A 19203-nucleotide genomic window follows, 5' to 3' on the forward strand; every position below is an offset into this window, starting at 1 on the left:
CGGTGGGAGCATGTGTGTACCGTGCTGTCCCCCAGCAGCCTCCCTAGGGGGCGGCAGCCTCCTTGATGGGCCCTAGCTGTGACGTCAGAAGCCGAGTCCTAACGAAACAGGAAGTGACGGAGCACGGGCCCCAGTGAGCGCTGCTCAGCAGTCTCGTGGGGTGTAGCGTCCCAGTCTCTGTTCACAACCAAAGACTGATGTGGAAGGATGAACAGTGCTCTCTTGAGCCCTCTTCAGCCACCATGTCCTTGACTTTGTTTCTGAGTTACCAGTGTTTGGAGCCATTTCAAGCTCTGTGATCCTAGGTAGGACCAGGCCTCCAGGTTGGGCTGTGCCACTTCCTTTTCTGTGCACTTATGCTCCCCCGGGCCACTGTCTTGTCTGGTGGATTAGAAATAAATATGCAGAAATTCTTTTAATGATCTATGAAAGTATGCTCCTTTTAGTAACGGGAGAATTTCATCTGTTCCTGGATGCCAGAGAGCTTCATCGTAACATGACTTAATAGAGAATTCAGGGCCTCCCTCCCATCTACCCATTAAAGTGACAGACACATGGTGAGCATCTGCTGGGGACTCTGGGGGCATGTGGCTCCTGCCTTCTCCTGGCTCCCAGGCTAGTGCACCGCCCTCAGCGGGTCCCAGATACCATTTGCTAGAAAAGTCCACTCCTGACGGGGTTATACCATTTGCTAGAAAAGTCCACTCCTGACGGGGTTCACATCCCACTTAGGCATCTCAACTCCACGCACACAAAGTCTTGCCAGGCCTCAGGCTGAAATACTAAAATACCACTTACCTGAGCACACGAACCACTCATTCTCCATACCACTAATGTATTCTGAGTTGTTTTCGGTAGCCACGTGCATCTGTTTTCAGTCTCTTTCCTTTGTTTACACGTGGCTTAATCTCTGTTCTTTTCCTGTCTCCTCCCCCTCCCCCTCCCACCCACCCTTGCAGGAAAGGACAGGGGCGACCTGATTGGGCAATATTCGGGAGACTTACAGAACACAATGAGACAATTTTGTTCAAGGAGAAGTTCCTTGACTGGACTGAACTGAAGAGACCTAATGAGAAGAGCGCCAGTGAACTTGCCCAGCCAAAGGTAGTTTTGGGAAGCAAGTCTCAAACCTCAGGCTTTGTTCGAGGTCCCAGCAGAAGAGGCCTGGATGCTAAAAGCCTTCCTAGGGTTTCTGGGAGATCAGTGTTGTGGGGGGCTATTTAGGACTCCCACAGCCCTACCCTAAAATGCAGTGAAATGCCGAGACAGAGCTGCAAAGCCTTTTGCACTGTCCCACTAATAGGGGAACAGCAGTGAGTGTCACAAGAAGTGGCTTTAGAAACAGGCCACTGAACCAGCATCCTTCCGTTCCCTCGTAGGAAGATCCTAGGGCCGAAGCCAAGCCGTATGATGTGGCGCTGATGGTGCCGGTGCCCCAGGCGACAGCGGGCACGGTGCTGGACGGGGTGAACGTGGGTCGTGGCTATGGCCTGGTGGAAGGGGACGACAGGAGGCAGTTTGAGATCGCCAGCGTGTCTGTGGATGTCTGGCACATCCTGGAGTTCGACTACAGCAGGCTTCCCAAACAGAGCATCGGGCAGTTCCACGAGGGGGACGCCTATGTGGTCAAGTGGAAGTACATGGTGAGCACCGCAGGTTAGTGAGCACTTCCATTTTCTGTGCGCCGACCTGGGGAGCTTGGGGGTGGCAGCGAGCCTGTCTTGGAGCCCCGTCCCCGTGTGCGCTGCCTTTCCCTCAGCCACGCGGACAGTGCGCCAGTCTGATGGTTTGCTCTGAGGACCATTTGGTCAACGTTGAAGCCGGGTCCCAATGAGCCAGTGTTGCTAGTGAATGTCATGGTTCCCTTGAGAAGTTAAACACGCGCATTACGGTTTCTCTGCTCCCCTCACTCCTTCCCCAGCTCTGTCCCCAGATGTTCTCTAGGAAAGTGGTGATTTGCCTCCAAATGATACCATGTGGCTGTCTGCTGCCTAAAGTCTTGTGAAGCGTATCCGGATGGCTTAGAACTAGAACCACATGGTGTGGGAACGCACCAGAGATTGATGAGAACTAAAAGGAGCTATTTCCTCTGAGGATGAGAGCACCAGCGCGCTCTGGGGATCTGGTAGAAGAAATACATAGTCCAGCTGCTCACAGTTCCTGTCAGTGAAACACTCGAGGAAAACACTCAGTCGTATGCTTCGCACGAGAGGCAGTGAGCGGGGAGAGTCAGTGGACTTTGGAGGGAGAATCCCTATTCCCTGCCAAGAAGTAGCCCATTCTCAGCACCGTTTAGGAGTTTGTCACAGCTTTGTGGTCTTGAGATTCAGCTCTCGAGAGTTCACTCACCTCTCAGACAGCCTCTCTGCTGTCCAGATGTGGCTCCCCCAGGGCCCCAGGGGGGTGGAGGCTGTGGTCTGCTGATCAGACCCCCGTAGACTCAAAACCCATTTATTTCTTTCCTAATTCAGTCTGTTAATCGCTGATGGCATTTACTGAGCACCTAATCTCTCTTCTGGGTATAAGACATACATTTTAAGGGGAAGTAAAGACGTCAGGCCCTACCTTCTAAACACATATGGCATAAATAACTGTAAGGCCAGTGTGGGGAGAAGCAGCTGTGCCATGCCATGGGAGGAGAGCTGGGTTCCCCGAGGCCAGCTCTGTGGGAGGCCCCTGGCTGGGCATCGCCTGGTGGGACAGGAGGCTGTGCCCAGAGCTGTCTAGGTATGCCCCGGTCCTGGAGGCCCACCTGGTTCACGAGGCACAGCACTGGTGGCTTTGCTGCGCACCCTGGCTGAGTGCCTCCCCAGGCTTCATGCGATGTACCCTGTTGTTATGCCGATCACTCAGTGAGAAAGAGGACACACGCTTAAGTCACCTGCCCAAAGTCACACAGCAAGTCGAGAGCAGGTTAGGACCCTAAAACTGCCTTTCCCATGTGTAAGGAGGACCTGGGGCTTGAAAGAAAGGCCACAGGCCCAGGGGCCACACAGCCCAGCTCCGCATCTTCTCTCAGGCCCCACATACCAGCTCTGCAAGGTGGGTAAAGTGACTTAGCCTGTCCGAGCATCAATGTTCTCACCTAGAAAACAGAGGTCGTACCCAGCTCACAGATTATTATAATCTGGCACAGATGATGCTTAGCATGGGCCCGGCACAGGAATAATCATCACCGATGTCCTGAGCAACAAAAGCAAGATCATTGTGAATCAGGTGAATCTAAGAGTTAGGAGGCCTTCACAGCCTATTCTCTTGGAGGCCCCTAAGAAATAATGACTTGGCGCAGGCAGATACTTTCTTCTGTATTTCCTCCCAGTATACTCCACGCACATCTCCCAGCCAGCTCCGGCAGCATCTCCACCGCCACAACTCTGAACAAGTCCAGCTGCAGAGCATTAAGTCAGAGCAGAGAGCATTCAGATTTCCAGATGGTCCCTCTGGGAGCAGAGAAGCATAGCCCAGTGACATTAACAGTGGCCCCTGGGGGACTGTGGTCCAGCCCCTCATCACTCGTACCCCACAAGGGCCACACCTGCAAACAGGACTGAACTTGGAGCTTGGAAAGCTCTTCTGGGGCAGGGTCAGCAGAAGCCAGAGGCTGTAGAGGCAGGACAGCTGTCCTCCTCGCGGACGCCAGCCAGCCTGCACGGGCCCACAGAGAAGCTCCTTGGGGGAGTGAACTGTGTGCTCCAGGGAAGGGAGACCGAAGGCTTTGGTGGGGTCGGTCCTAACCCAGAACCAGGTCAGGCAACTCGGGAGCATGATATAGGCCGAGCTACTGTAAGTAGGTGAGCAGTAAATAGGACTCTGCCTCAAGACCACCTGATCAGGAGAAGTCCTTGATGTTCTTTGTGTCTTCCATTACTCCTAAATGAAACTCCTGGTCACAAATTGACTCTGGGAAGTATTTTGAGGCTTGGGACAGTGAACACTTTAAATCGGCCATCTGATCAAGGCTATAAAGGTTATAGTCCGTCATGTCTTACTGCTGAAAGCTGAGTCTCTACTTGGCTAAAATTAAAAATAAATGAACTAAAAATTAAGTTGTGTATAGGATGAAATTTGGGTATTTTGACAAAAACTCCAAGGAAAAGTACTGAACACATTATGAACCATTTTAAGAAAATACTTCTGTTTTAGGTGTGGGTACTGCAGTCCACACTAAGATGGTAGGTGGTAAAACACTGATTCTTCCTGAAACTGAGTATATACTTACACAATGTATTTAAGTGGTAACAAATTTCAAGATATGTCTCAACTTCTGTGACTTGTTTTAAGCATATCTTTCCCCAGCTGACAGGACTAATTTTCACTGCTTTGAAGGGTGAGATTGCTAATCAAAGGCAAAGTTTTGTTCCTATCTAAAGTAGCAGAAATTTCAAAGGAGTGCCTTCCAAACTAACTGTGAAAATGCCTGACCTCTTCATTGATAGTTTCTCTTTTATTTTGTTCACTTAGAAATACATGGGCTTATCCATTTGTCCGTTGCAGGGCATCTTGGTTCTTCCCACAGTTTGGCGACCGTGGCCATTGCTGCTATAAACATGGGGGTACAGATGGCCCTTCTTTTCACTACATCTGTATCTTTGGGGTAAATGCCCAGTAGTGCAATTGCAGGGTCATAGGGAAGTTCTATTTTTAATTTCTTGAGGAATCTCCACACTGTTTTTCAAAGTGTCTGCACCAACTTGCATTCCCACCAACAGTGTAAGAGGGTTCCCCTTTCTCCACATCCTCTCCAACACACGTTTCCTGTCTTGCTAATTTTGGCCATTCTAACTGGTGTAAGGTGGTATCTCAATGTGGTTTTAATTTGAATCTCCCTGAGGGCTAGTGATGATGAACATTTTTTCATGTGTCTGATAGCCATTTGTATGTCTTCATCGGAGAAGTGTCTGTTCATATCTTCTGCCCATTTTTTAATATGATTTTCTGTTTTGTGTGTGTTGAGTTTCAGGAGTTGTTTATAGATCCTGGATATCAACCTTTTGTCTATACTGTCATTTGCAAATATCTTCTCCCATTCCGTGGGTTGTCTCTTTGTTTTGTTGACTGTTTCCTTTGCTGTGCAGAAGCTTTGGATCTTGATGAAGTCCCAAAAGTTCATCTTCGCTTTTGTTTCCTTTGCCTTTGGAGACATATCTTGATAGAAGTTGCTCTGGCTGATATCAAAGAGGTGACTGCCTACTTTCTCCTCTAGGATTCTGATGGATTCCTGTCTCACGTTGAGGTCTTTTATCCATTTTGAGTTTATCTTTGTGAATGGTGTAAGAGAATGGTCGCGTTTCATTCTTCTACATAGAGCTGTCCAGTTTTCCCAGCACCATTTATTGAAGAGACTGTCTTTTTTCCACTGTATATTTTTTCCTGTTTTGTCGAAGATTATTTGACGATAGAGTTGAGGGTCCATATCTGGGCTCTCTACTCTGTTCCACTGGTCTGTGTGTCTGTTTTTATGCCAGTACCATGCTGTCTTGGTAATCACAGCTTTGTAGTAAAGCTTGAAATCAGGTAACGTGATGCTGCCAGTTTTATTTTTGTTTTTCAACATTTCTTTAGCAATTCAGGGTCTCTTCTGATTCCATACAAATTTTAGGATTATTTGCTCCAGCTCTTTGAAAAATACTGGTGGAATTTTGATCAGAATGGCATTAAAAGTATAGATTGCTAAAGTATAGATTAAAAGTATAGATTGCAGTATAGATAAGGAAGATGTGGTCCATATACACTATGGAGTATTATGCCTCCATTAGAAAGGATGAATACCCAACTTTTGTTGCTACACGGACGGGGCTGGAAGAGATTATACTGAGTGAAATAAGTCAAGCAGAGAGAGTCAATTATCATATGGTTTCACTTATTTGTGGAGCATAACAAATAGCATGGAGGACAAGGGGAGATGGAGAGGAGAAGGGAGTTGGGGGAAATTGGAAGGGGAGGTGAACCATGAGAGACTATGGACTCTGAAGAATAATCTGAGGGTTTTGAAGGGGTGGGGGGGTGGGAGGTTGAGGGAACCAGTGGTGGGTATTAGAGAGGGCACGGATTGCATGGAGCACTGGGTCTGGTGCAAAAACAATGAATACTGTTACGCTGAAAAAAAAAAAAAAGAATCATGAACAATTCGAATTTCAAAAAAAAAAGAAAAAGAAATACATGGGCTTGACCAGTTCAGGTCCACAAAAGATGGCACTAAAAGCCATGCTTAGGCAAAGTGCTATAAGGAGTATTATAATCATTTAAGAAAATGGTTTATAGAGTGCTTTGCTCAAGGGCCAAAAAATCAAATAAATATGGCCCTGGTCTCTTAAGAACTTAAGATAAATGAGCTTTCTTCTTACCTTCAAACTCCAAGACAGCTGTGATGTTATAAATGGGTTCAGAGGTGAGAAAAATTGAGTTCATACAGAAACAGAGAATCCAGTTATCATCTTTAATTTTCAACAAGCGTGGGGGCTATAACTGTTTTCTCCCCTGTGGACCACCACTATCTGGGACCACCCAGGCAGGCATTTTGAGGTAACAGCTTAGTCTCCTGACCTCATTCATTCCAGAATGGTCTGCCTGCAGGTCCTGTCATCTTGTCATCGGTCACCTTCTCAGAGGGGCCTTCCTCAATAGGGAATCCCATCGGTATTCACCCTGCCCTGGGTCACATACCCTTGTCTGTCTTCTTCAGAGCACTTGGGACTCTGTGAAACTGTCTTGCTCATCTGTTGGTCAGAATGAAAGCAGGGGGTTGTGTGTCTTGCTTATCCTGGTATTGTGAAGAGGCCCCGGCCCTCTGCAGGTGCTCAGTGACTATCTGCTGAATGAATGAATGAATGAATGAATGAGAGGAGTCTGGAGTGCAGTATAAACCTAAAAGTAGCGAGGCGAGGTCTGAAATATGGCCATTTTAAAATGACCACTTGACCAGTGAACTTTCCACACCTGCTCTTTCATGAGATCTGTGTCCTGGGTGCTGGTAATGTTGACCAATGTGCCTGGGAGGTGGCGGACAGTAAGGACAGCAGGCACTCCATCCTGGCTGCCATCCTGGGGACAGATAGAATTGAAATCCCAGATTCGTTTATGGAAGTGATATGTCAGCAATAGAGCTCTTCCATTTCTGACAGAACTTGGAAAATTCAGAGTGTTTTTTTTTTTTTAACTTGAATCATTTTCACAGACTAAGTTTTTCCCTTTGTGCTTAAAGCTGGCCCAGCTGTTGTTTTTAATATCTTTTCTCTACTGGCTAATCTTATGCCAAAAAAATGGCATGATATGGAAAACGCATTTGTGTCTTTGGGAGGCCTGCTCTGGCAGCCGCCATTTTTTTCTGTCACACACTTGGAGTGATCTGCCTTCCTGTAGGATGACAGGTGTTTTTCTCAGGGTATCAAGAAGGCAAGATCATTTTTTTCTCCAGTTTGGAGGTTTGGGATCAGTTAACTAGAAGAAAGATGGTTTTTCTCCTCAGCCCCGTGGCCAAAAGCTATTTCTTCACAGTTTGTCCTCACGGAGCCTGGAGAAGAAAGCCATATATTTGCTCTTCTTTTGGCTTCTCAGCTGTTTACCTCACCCTCTTGGTTTCTGTATGTTTGCAGCGGGAAGTCGACAAAAGGGAGAACACTCAGTGCGGGTGGCTGGCAAGGAGAAATGTGTCTACTTCTTCTGGCAAGGCCGGCAGTCGACCGTGAGTGAGAAGGGCACGTCAGCTCTGATGACTGTGGAGCTGGATGAGGAGAGGGGTGCCCAGGTAAGTTCTAGAAAGTGGCTGCTCCCATGGAGGAGAGTCTTGGCCTTCCTGGGGAACTCCAGGGGGTGTGGTCTGGCCCCCTGAAGAGCCAGTCCAGTGAACAAAGACAGCATCACACAAGCGACGTTTAGTCCTGGCCAGCTCCCCTAGATTCCAGTCTGGGCTTCCGTAATCATGTCTCCACCGCCTGGCCAGCAGTCATGTGCTCTTATACGAGATCTATCTGCAAACAGTAAATCCACAAATCAAGTACAGAGTGCCAGTGAGTGGTGGGTTTGGTTTTTTTTTAAGTTTCCACTTAACTAATACTCAAGGAATTGTAAACAGAACAAAGAGATACTATTTTCCACTTCTAAAACTGGTAGAGATTTTGTGAAGAATGGATCCAGGGCAGGTAAGGATTCAGCAGGATGCTTCCATTGGGAAGGATAGCTTGAAACAGCCATCCTGAAAGCAGGTTGGCTCAGGGACCTTAAAATTCTCATAAACTTTGATCACTTTTTCCACTTACACAGATCTATCCTAAGGAAATATCAGAGATTAACATGAAAATTAGTATTGCCATCATCTGCATTCCTCACAGCAGCCTGAGTGATGTTTTGGATCACGTCAGATCATGTCATTCCCTTTTCCTCCATCACAAATGGACTGCAGTCAAAGCATTCTCCTGGTGGTTTGCTAGCACCTTCGTGTCTGGTCCTACACACCTCTCCCACATCACCCCTCACCCTCACCATGGCCAGGGCTGCTCTAGCCTTTTTTTGCCATTCCCTACCCCAGGGCCTTTGCACAGTTTCCCCTTCCCACAATCTCCTCTATTTCCATAGTAACTTTCAACCTCAGAAGATTGAGATCTGTTCAGATGTCACCTATTTTATCCAAATCCCTTCCCATTCTCTGTCCTGTTACTATGTTTTATAGCACTTGTATTATTACCACTACTTAAAACCACATAATCAATTTGTCATTTCGTTTACATTTTGAACACACTGTGTTTACTTATTTATTATCTGCCTTTTCCTACAAGCATGGAAGAGACAGTGCCTGCTGTTCTTCCCCACCATTATAGCCTCAGGGCCTGTGTAATACCAGTGCCAAGACTTTGTAAACAGTTCTTTTTGATGTTCAGATTATCTTTGCATCAGGTCCCATCCTTTAGGAATTAAGAGTTGACCATGGGGTCTTGAGAGAACATGATACCATGTACAAATATCTTCACGGTCTTAAATGAGTAGTTAATGATAGCACAAGGGAAGAGAAAGATGAAGTTTTATCAACTTGGCTGGGACTGGAGAAGATTATGCTGAGTGAAATAAGTCAAGCACAGAAAGTCAATTATCATATGGTTTCACTTACTTGTGGAACATAAGGAATAACATGGAGGACATTAGGAGAAGGAAAGAAAAGTGAATTGGGGGAATCGGTGGGCAGGGTTGGGGGGACGAAGCACGAGAGTCTGTGGACTCTGAGAAATAAACTGAGGGTTTTGGAGGGGAGGAGTGGGGGGTTGGGTGAGCCTGTGGTAGGTATTAAGGAAGGCATGTATTGCATGGAACACTGGGTGTGGTACATAAACAATGCATCTTGGAACACTAAACAAATAAAAATTTAAAAAAAAAAAAAAAAGGGAAGAGAACAGGAATTTTCTCCAAAATAGATTAACACTCACTTAGCTTTTCCTAAGAGTCACTTCTCTTCCCTAAAAGATATACCTTTCCTCCTGTAGACCATATAATAATTGTAAATAATTGTTAGAGACCACTGTATTTTAATTTATTCTTAATTATGGATCATCTCAACTGCCTTTTTAATTTTCGTAAAGGCCAGGTTTTAATCATGCCTATAAAATCCCCTTTAGAATTTTGAGCTTTAACCTCTCGAGTTTGAGCATTGCTTTTTTTTTTTTTTTTTTTTTTTTTGGGTCAAGCCAGTTGATATAAGAACATTTCGGACCTATGAAACACTACTGCAAAATGGCACTTAATTACGCAGAACAGGCCCTGAGATTTGCAGGTTAACAGTTGGTGGGGAAATGCTTCCTACCTTTCAGTGTGCCCCAACTGCCAGGCTCAGCCAGCAGTCTCCCATTAAAGCAAACGGTCTAGCAGAAGTGAGAGTGGGTGGAGTCAACCCACAGGTTTACTAAGCAGCTACCACCTGCTGGAACATGGTGGTTCACAGGCGAGGGGCAGGCTGCGGTCTGGGGTCAGCAGGCACATGGCTCCGTGAGTGGATTCTGGGCACAGTGGCAAAAGAGACTGTTCTTTCCCTTCCGAATTACTAAGTGATCAGTCGTTTTCCTTACTGAGAAGCAGATTTTGTTTAAAATGTGTTTAAATCAGTCATGTTACATCTCCACCATGGAATACCATTAAAACGTCAAAACTCACGTTTCAAGAGCCTTTGGTGACCGAAAAACATCAAGCGAAGAAAATCAATATAAAGTGATAAAACAACAGTCCTATTTTTGCTTGGGAAAAACATATATCTGAAAAATACTTGGAAAGGAAAGCTAGGCTGTAAAATTTCTATGGTGGTTATCTGGAGACAGATAATAGTATTATCACTGGCTTTTGTTTGCACTTCTTGATATTTTCCAGATTTTCTACCATAGGCCTGTATTATTTTTAAGACTCTGAAAACCCAGTACGTGTTACTTATTGGAGTATGTTTACCTTGGAAGGTCCAGGTTCTGCAGGGAAAGGAGCCCCCCTGCTTTCTGCAGTGTTTCCAAGGGGGGATGGTCGTGCACTCTGGGAGACGGGAGGAGGAGGAAGAAAATGCACAAAGTAAGTCACTTTACTGTAGGAATTAGTATTTTCTCCCTCTCCTGAAAGATATTTTTATATAAAAGTGGGGCCAGAGTTAATTTCCTTTTATATAGGTGTGTCTTTACTCCTGAAAGCCTCCTAACGTTGGCCTTGCAAATGAGCTGTATGGGGAGCTCATAGTGGAAACCCAACCCTCCCCACCACCCCCCACCCCCCCCACCACCCCCCACGCGCAGTCCTGTGGAGTTTCATCAGGATACGGCTTTGCATGTAGGAGGCTGGAAGATGATTCCACCTTAAACTGAATTCTCACAATGACTCTGTCTCTTCTTGAGAAGAAAGTTAAGTGGGTTGTCCATTATAAGCTGAGATTTGGGTTAGCCAACATCCCTGCCCCTCCCACAAAGAAAGGGCTTAGTGTCGATGCCGGTTATAGGATTTACTTGGGTATTTACAAATTTTGTAAAAATGGTCTTTCTACATCATAAACCGCTTCTAACTCCAAAAAGTTGTCCCTTCTGGGCCACCAGGAGGCTGGCTGCTGCTCCCCACAGGCTGGGCCGGACTGGGGGGTTGTGTTGGCTGGTGACTGCGGAAGGAGGGCAGCTGTGCCGGCAGCACCCGGCCTAACTCTGTGCCGCTGGTGCCCCCTGCAGGCGAGTGGAGGCTGTACTGTGTGCAAGGAGAAGTGCCCATGGAAGGAAACTTGCTGGAAGTGGCCTGTCACTGTAGTAGCCTGAGGTCCAGGACTTCCATGGTTGTCCTCAACGTAAACAAAGCCCTCATTTACTGGTGGCACGGATGCAAAGCCCAAGCCCACACGAAGGAGGTTGGAAGGACTGCAGCAAATAAAATCAAAGAACAGTGAGTGTTGTGCATGAGGGCCTCTCCAGAAGGGGCTTCCCTGTGGGACATGGGCTGAGGCCGGAGGGGAGACCCACCCATAGAAGCCCCTAGATGCCCAGGTATACTTAAAGGGACTTCAGCAGGGGGTAGTTATGAACCTTGTCAGCTGCCTCTGACGTTCCAAACAGTGTGGGGGGACCACAGGTCAAGGCTGCCACGTGTGGCTCAGGCAGGCAGAACCCTGACTTAATTAAGGCTGAACTGTCTAGCTCCTTTTACTGCTCTTCACATATAGCGAGGCCTTGTCTGTGAGCTCTGATGCAGGAAATGTTGAGAATCTCCCTTGTGATCCCTGTCTGAGCCTTAGGATATGTAGCAAATTTAATTTTTAAACATTGAGGGAATTCCTGTTTTTCTTTCCTTATGACTATGTCTCAATTCCCCTGTGGTCTAAAAATCCAGTCTACTTAGTTTCAGGTTTTAAAACGTGTAGACTTGATTCATGGCCCAACATTTCATCTACTTGGGACAATATCCTAGGACCACTGGAAAAGAATGTATTCTCTACTTAACATGTAATGTTCCAGATATGTCAACTAGGTTACATTTGTTACCAATGTTTCATTGCTTCTTCTATCAGATATGGAGAAAGGTATATTAAAATCTTCAAACAATACTACATAAGTTAACATTGCACTGGAGCATCTATCCAGTGTTATAAGGCAAGAGAAACAAAAAGAGTAAGAATTGAGGGGGTAATTATGGCTATTCACAGATAATATGAGGGTGCACATAGAAAATACAAAATCTTCTATAAATATACTATGAGAATTCCAAATGGAAAACTTGCACATCTTAGAACCAGGAAAGCAATCCAGAAAGCAGCCACGGGAAGAGGCTTCTTATGTATGGAAGGAGGAACATCAGAATAATGTCAGACTTGTTCTCAGAGACCTGACAAGCCAGAAAGGGCTAGGAAGACATATTCAGGATACTCAGTGAGAAGAACATGCAGCCAAGGATGCCTTATCCAGCAAGGCTGTCATTCAAAGAAGAAATAATACCTATTCCTTTGAAGCCCTTTCAAAAAATAGAAACAGAGGGGAAATTTCCAGACTCGTTCTATGAGACCAAAACCAGGCAAAGACCCCATCAAAAGGGAGGATTACAGAGCAATATCCCTGACGAACATGATTGCCAAAATACTCAACAAGATCCTAGCCAATAGGATCCAACAGTACATAAAAAGGATTATCCATTGCGACCAGGTGGAATTTATTCCTTACATGTCAGGGTGGTTCAACTTTCGCAAATCAATCGACACGATAGAGCACATTAATGAAAGAGAAGACAAGAACCATAGCATCCTCTCAAGAGATGCAGAAAAAGCACTTCACAAAATACAGCCCCTTTCCTGATTAAAAGTCTTCAGAGTATAGAGATAGAGGAGACAGTCCTCAGTTTCATAACCATCTATGAAAAGCTCACAGTGAATACCATTCTCAATGGGGAAGAGCTGAGAGCTCTTTCCTTCAGGTCAGAAACACAAGAGGGAAGCCCACTCTCACCAATATTGTTCAACATAGTACTGGAAGTCCCAGCATCAGTAATCAGACTACGAAAAGAAATAAAAGGCATTCAAATTGGCAAAGAAGTCAAACTCTGCCTCTTCACAGATGCCATGATACTTTATGTGGAAAATGCAAAATACTCCACCACCAAATTACTAGAACTCATAAACAGTTCAGTATTGTGGCAGGATATGAAACCAATGCACAGAAGTCAGTTGCTTTTCTATACACTAGCAATTTAACTATAGAAAGAGAAATTAGGGAATCAATTCCACTTAAAATAGCACCCAAAACTGTAAGATAACTTCAAATAACTGTAAGATAACTTCAAATAACCCTAACCAAAAGGTTAAGGATCTATACTCTAGAAACTACAGAACATTTATGAAAGAAAAGGAGAAAGACACAAAAAGATGGAAAACTATTCCATGCTCATGGATCTGAAAAATAAACATGGCTAAAATGTCTGTGCTGCCCAGAGCAATCTACACATTCAATGCCCTCCCTATTAAAATACCATAGGCATTTTTTCCATAGAATTGGAACAATCCTAAAACTTGTATAGAACCAGAAAAGGCCCCATACATCCAAGGAAAGGTTGATCAAGAAAACCAAAGCTGGGGGCATCACAATGCCTGACCTCAAACTATATTACAAAACTGTGACAGCATGGTATTTGCACAAAAACAGACACGTAGATCAATGTATAAGAATAGAGACCGCAGAAATGGACCCTCAACTCTATGGTCAACTCATCTTTGACAAAGCAGGAATGAATACCCAATGGAAAAAGACAGTCTCTCCAATTGATGGTGCTGGGAAAATTGGACAGCCACATGCAGAAGATGGAAACTCAACCATTCTCTTACAAACTCAAAATGGATGAAAGACCTCAATGTGAGACAGGAATCTATCAAAATCCGAGAGAAGAACATAGGCAGTCACCTCTTGGACCACCCACAGCAACTTCTTCCTAGACACATCACCAAAGGCAAGGGAAACAGAAGCAAAAATGCACTATTGGGACTTCAGTAAGATAAAAAGCTTCTGCACATCAAAGGAAACAGTCAACAAAATAAAGAGGCAACCCACGGAATGGGAGAAGATGTTTGCAAATGACATGTCACAGAAAGGGCTGATATCCAAGATCTATAAAGAACTTCTCAAACTCAACACCCAAAAAACAAATAACCCCATCAAGAAATGGGCAGAGACATGAACAGACATTTCTCCAAGACATGCAAACAGCTAACAGACACATGACAAAATGTTCAACATCACTTGCCTCAGGGAAACACAAGTCAAAGCCACAACAAGATACCACCTTCCACCAGTTAGAATGGCCAAAAATGAACACGTCAGGAAATGACAGATGTTGGCGAGGATGAGAGCAAGCTGGTGCAGCCACTCTGACAAACAGTATGGAGGTCCCTCAAGATGTGAAAAATAGAATTACCCTTCTACCCAGCAACTTCACTACTGGGTATTTACCCCAAAGACACACACATAGTGAAAAGGAGGGACACCTGCTCCCCAATGTTCACAGCAGCAATGTCCACAATAGCCAAACTATGGAAGGAGTCAAGATGACCTTCAACACATGAGTGGGTAAAGAAGATGTAGTTCATCTATACAATGGAATATTCCTCAGCCATTAGAAAGGATGAATACCTACCATTTGTTCTGACATGGATGGAACTGGAGGGGATTATGCTGAATGAAATAAGTCTGGCGGAGATGGTTTTGTTCATATGTGGAATGTAAGAAATAGTGTGGAGGACCACAGGGGAAGGGAGGGGGAAATGAATGGGAAGAAATCAGAGAGGGAGACAAACCATGAGAGAGTCTGGACTCTGGGCACCAAAGTGAGGGCTACAGACGGGAGTAGGACGGGGTAACAGGGTGATAGGTATTAAGGAGGGCACGTGTTGTGATTAGCACTGGGCGTTACATGCAACTAATGAATCATTGAACATTACATCAAAAACAAAAGTTGTACTGGATGATGCCTAACTGAACATAATAAATAAAGAAAAATGCTTTCTACATGAAAAGCATATACTAATGGGTTCAGAATTTCAGATGTGCAAGATGAAATATTCTCAAGACACGTTTCACAGCAGTGTAAATATACTTAACAAAACCGGACTTTATACTGAAAATGTTTAAAATGGCAAAATCAATGTTAGGATTCCTTATGATTTTTTAAAAGTACACTCTGTATGATTCCATTTTTATAAAGACTTCATTAATTTATCTTAGAGAGAGCGACCGTGTGGCACGAGACTGGTGGGAGAGGCAGGAGGGGGGAAGAGAGAACTGTGAGCTCACACTGCACTGAACACAGACCCTACATGGGGCTCAGTCCCTCACCATGAGATCACATCCTGAGCCAAAATCAAGATTCAGCGGCTTAACTGACTGATCACACACACACACCCCCATCTCCTTGGGCATTAGTATGGGTGCATTCCCTTCTCTCTCCCGCACTGCTGGGGACAGTGGCGAACACTCCTGAAAATACATCTGTGAAAAATCATGCCAGAGTTTCCTGGGGTGAGTCTGAGTACGAGCATGGCTAGGAGATGGGTGCACCTGCGGCCTGGGCTGGGCGCTGCTCACCCAGATGGGCCTCCCATCACCGTTCTCTCCAGGGGACACCCATGTCCTCAGGCACCTGAGGGCCAACCGGCCTAGGAATTCACCCTCTCTGGCAGAGGACAGATGGGATTTCTTTCTCTGGCCATGAATATGAACCCTAATCCTGGGGAAGGAGAGCTTTCCTGGGACTTCTGGCCCAGCCAGGCAGCCATGGCCAACATGTATGTGACAGAGCCAGAGGAGCTGGGCCTTGGAGAGAACGAGTGCCTTAAACCAGCCTTGTGTAGGGCATGTGGGAGCAGCAGCCCCTGCTTCTGGGGGAGCAGAGATGTGTGCAGGAGGGAGGCTGGGGTGGAGCCTTCTAAGACACACCACAGTCCCTTCCTTGGGCCTGAAACCAGCAGGAAGGGAGCTCTGAGGACAGAGACGCCAGGAGGATTCCCATCCAGGGAAAGGGGGCCTGCTGGAGGGTGCTGAAGCCACCAGTCCCGCTGGCCAGAGGCCCTTTACCCAGGATCACCTCTGGTGCTTCCTTAGCATGTTGTCCGTGTACATGGATGGACAGCAATTGGCCCACTCAGTGTTGCTGCACTGCCGAGATGGAGTGCAGCTGGTGGGCTAGGCTGTAGCTATAGGATAGAGAGACACATATGACATAGTACGAGCCACACTCTGGTCTCCCTCCCCAGAGCCTACCTGGGAGCTGGCGTTTGGGTGCCCTAGGGGCCAGCACACAACAGAGTCTGCGGGACCAGGGAGCCATAGCCCCAAGGGACAGTCCCCCTGTCCTCTCCCAGCTCCGGTCCCGCATCAGCTTTCCTCACTGTGGGGCTCCAGGACCCGAAACCAGGCCCCATAGGGCTGGCTTTCCTGGATTTCCTGGGGCTGGAGGGAAGACTGGCTGCGGACAGGCCTGCACTTAGCTGGACCCTGGGACTGAGTATGCATTTCTGGCCCCTGGATGAGGGATATTCAGTGACCTTTGCATACCCAGATGTCTTGTACCTTGACCTTGTACACGGAGCCTTGCTGCCCAGGATGAGCATGATTCGGGGGCTCAGAGGACTTTGGGGCCACAGAGCTGGTGGTGATGAGGAAATGTGGGGGCCCGGTCAGGTGAGGACATGGGTCTCTTTCATGTGCACAGCAGGGCTGGCTCATGGTACAGGTACTGTGTGCAGGGCCCCTGTGCTCAACTGGCCCTCTCGGGAGGGAGGCCTGGTGCACCTGTCCTCCACCTACCCCTGGAGGAGTGGCCAAGTTCAAGCATTTCCATGTCCAGCCCTTAGGGAGAGTTGGGAACGTGGGGTCAAGAGAGGCAGGGACATGCCTAGGACAAATGAGGGGTAAAGAGTCCAAGGAGCGGGGATGCTCTCCAGCCATGGGCAGCCCCAACCCCCCCCCCATGAGGTTTGCATTGGGGGTGAGAGCCCCACAGATTCTTGAGGATAGCTACCCACCCTGTCCCATGTGGGGACATGAACTTCAACATCCCCAGACAGGTGGAGAAATGTACACCTGCACGGACGGACGGACATACACACACACACACACACACACACACACCACTCAGACTGACCAGATGGGGATCAGATGGGAAGACATCCTGGGAGTGAGGTGGGTGACAAGGAGGCAAGGAAAAAGAGGTCAGAGAGAGCCGAGCCGGAAGACAGGGGCATCAGGACCACTGGCAAGAACCCAGATCCATAGCATGGGGAGGGGAGACAGGCCAGATTGATGGTTGGGGGTTCCCCAAAGGGCCAGGGGGTGCCAGGACACTGGGAGAAGGGTCTGGGTTCTGGCGTCCATCACCACCTGGGCCACTGGAAGTAGGAAGAGATAACGCCCCCATGCCCAAGTCCAGATGGGGCTTCAGCACAAAGGGCCTCAGTTTACTCTTCTGTCAATTGGGCTGCAGAGATGGCATGTCCTAGGGTCCCGCAGGCTTGTAGAAAAGTCTGTTGGCCTTGGGTCTCCATCCCTGACCCACTGTGCTCCCAGTCCTGGGAAAATGCTTTGTACTCCCTGGAGGTCCTTCTGAGCACAGGACAGCCTGGGGACTCGGCCGCCTGATGACCTGGCTTGGCAGAATGAGGCAGAGCACTGAACCGCTGGTCTGGGGACCAAGCTCAGGAACCGCCCCCCTGCATACTGTGGCAGCCTCAGTGTCCCCATTTGGAAGAGGTTCCAGAGTCAGGGCTCTGGTCAGGGTGAGGAGGCCTTAGGAAGGAACGAAGCACATGACAGGAGAGAGAAACAGGGACAAGGGAGTCTTCTGAGGTTTCTTACATCACCCACAGAACTCCCAGATCCTGTTCTTGGGAGAGAGACGGAGGGAGACACACAGAGAAGGCAGAGACAAGAGAAAGAACACAAGAGAGGGAACAAGGAGAAGTCAAAGACTTTCTTCAACTGGCTTGGGAACAATAGCCCATGATTTCGCCCTAGTCTAGTCCTGAGAGCGCCGTCACACAGGCCATCCCCCCGGAGGGCAGAGAATTCCACAGGGATGTGGGACCAGGATTCGGGAATTGCCAAGAACCACTGTGGGGACTGCCCAGCACATGGGTGCCGAAGAGGCCCTGGGACCTGAGCCTAAACCGAATGGGAGTCCCTCCCTGGAAGTCTGACTCACGAGAGGACAAGGTCGGAATCAGTTCACTGCAACCTTCCCACAGGGCTGGGAGACAGGCAGGAGGAGGGTGGCTTTGCCTGGTCCCCAGAGCAGATCCAGGCCCCTCTGAGCTGTGTTCTATGCCCCGCCCAGCCCCCTGCTCATCCCTGCATCCCACGGGTGCGTACCAGCCTCTTGTGAGAGCAGGTACAGAACATATTTGGAGGTCCTACCCCTGAATGCGTCCCTAGGAGTAGAAACCAGAAGCCCCCACTGGGCAGTCGGGGAGCAGGGGAGGCCCTGAGAAGCACAGGGTCTGTCCAGACTCATAGCCCTGGGCATGAGCAGGAACCCAGTCCGAACCCAGCCCTGTATCCTCACAGTGGGGACACTGGCTGCCCCCAGGCCTCGCAGGTGCTGTGGGTGGGCTGTGTGGCTGTCACTGTATGGACGGGGCATGGAGCAGAGGCTGAGCATTGAGCACGCGGGGGAGGGGGACCCACCGGGCGGGGCTCTTGTGTGGGAGGAAGTGGTTGGTAAGCAGACCCCAGGCAGTGGTGACCTCACTTTCCTCACAATAGAGCCCAACACAATTGGGGACCCAGGTAACCAGGCACCCACACACAGAGACAGCCCCCCGCCCAGCTCATTTTGTTGCGGATCTTTGAATAAGCAACATGTTCTGTTGTGTTCCTACATGTGGAGGCTGCAAGCTGAAGAAATCATGCCCTGCACATGCTTTCCCTCACTGGGGATGTTGTCTTAAGGCTCCCCGATGGCTCTGGCCATTTGGCCAAAGGAAGAGAAAGGTAACACCATGAGGCCCAGAGCCAGCCCCCAGCCCCACATGCTCTGATTCAACCTGTGCAGCGCTAGGTCCCTCCCCATGCTTGTGTGTGTGTGTGTGTGGGTGTGTGTGTGTGTGTGTGTGTGTATAAAGGCTCTAGTGAGGTGCGCCCACCCCATTCAAGAACAGGCTGACAAGGGGTCAGATGCCCGGTGGGCAGTTCATGGTCACACCCAGGTCGAGGCTGGCTGGGTGGGTTGTGGGCGTGG

At 47.8% G+C, this 19203-nt stretch overlaps 1 protein-coding gene across 1 annotated transcript in view; it reads left to right on the forward strand.

Annotated features, from left to right (window-relative positions):
• Positions 1-11383, forward strand: part of LOC309870355 (supervillin-like) — a gene marked incomplete at its 3' end in the record, with an annotated part of 71765 nt that extends 60382 nt beyond the window's left edge. Inside the window, exons 22-26 of the mRNA XM_082742488.1 lie at positions 960-1104; positions 1380-1656; positions 7593-7744; positions 10428-10533; positions 11172-11383. Of these exons, the coding sequence (XP_082598614.1) occupies positions 960-1104; positions 1380-1656; positions 7593-7744; positions 10428-10533; positions 11172-11383 (892 nt within the window). The remainder of the gene's footprint in view (positions 1-959; positions 1105-1379; positions 1657-7592; positions 7745-10427; positions 10534-11171) is intronic.
• Between the last annotated feature and the right edge of the window lie 7820 nt (positions 11384-19203).

The sequence above is a fragment of the Mustela nivalis genome (genome assembly GCF_964662115.1).
Source record: "Mustela nivalis genome assembly, chromosome: 7".
NCBI classification, from domain to species: Eukaryota; Metazoa; Chordata; class Mammalia; order Carnivora; family Mustelidae; genus Mustela; species Mustela nivalis.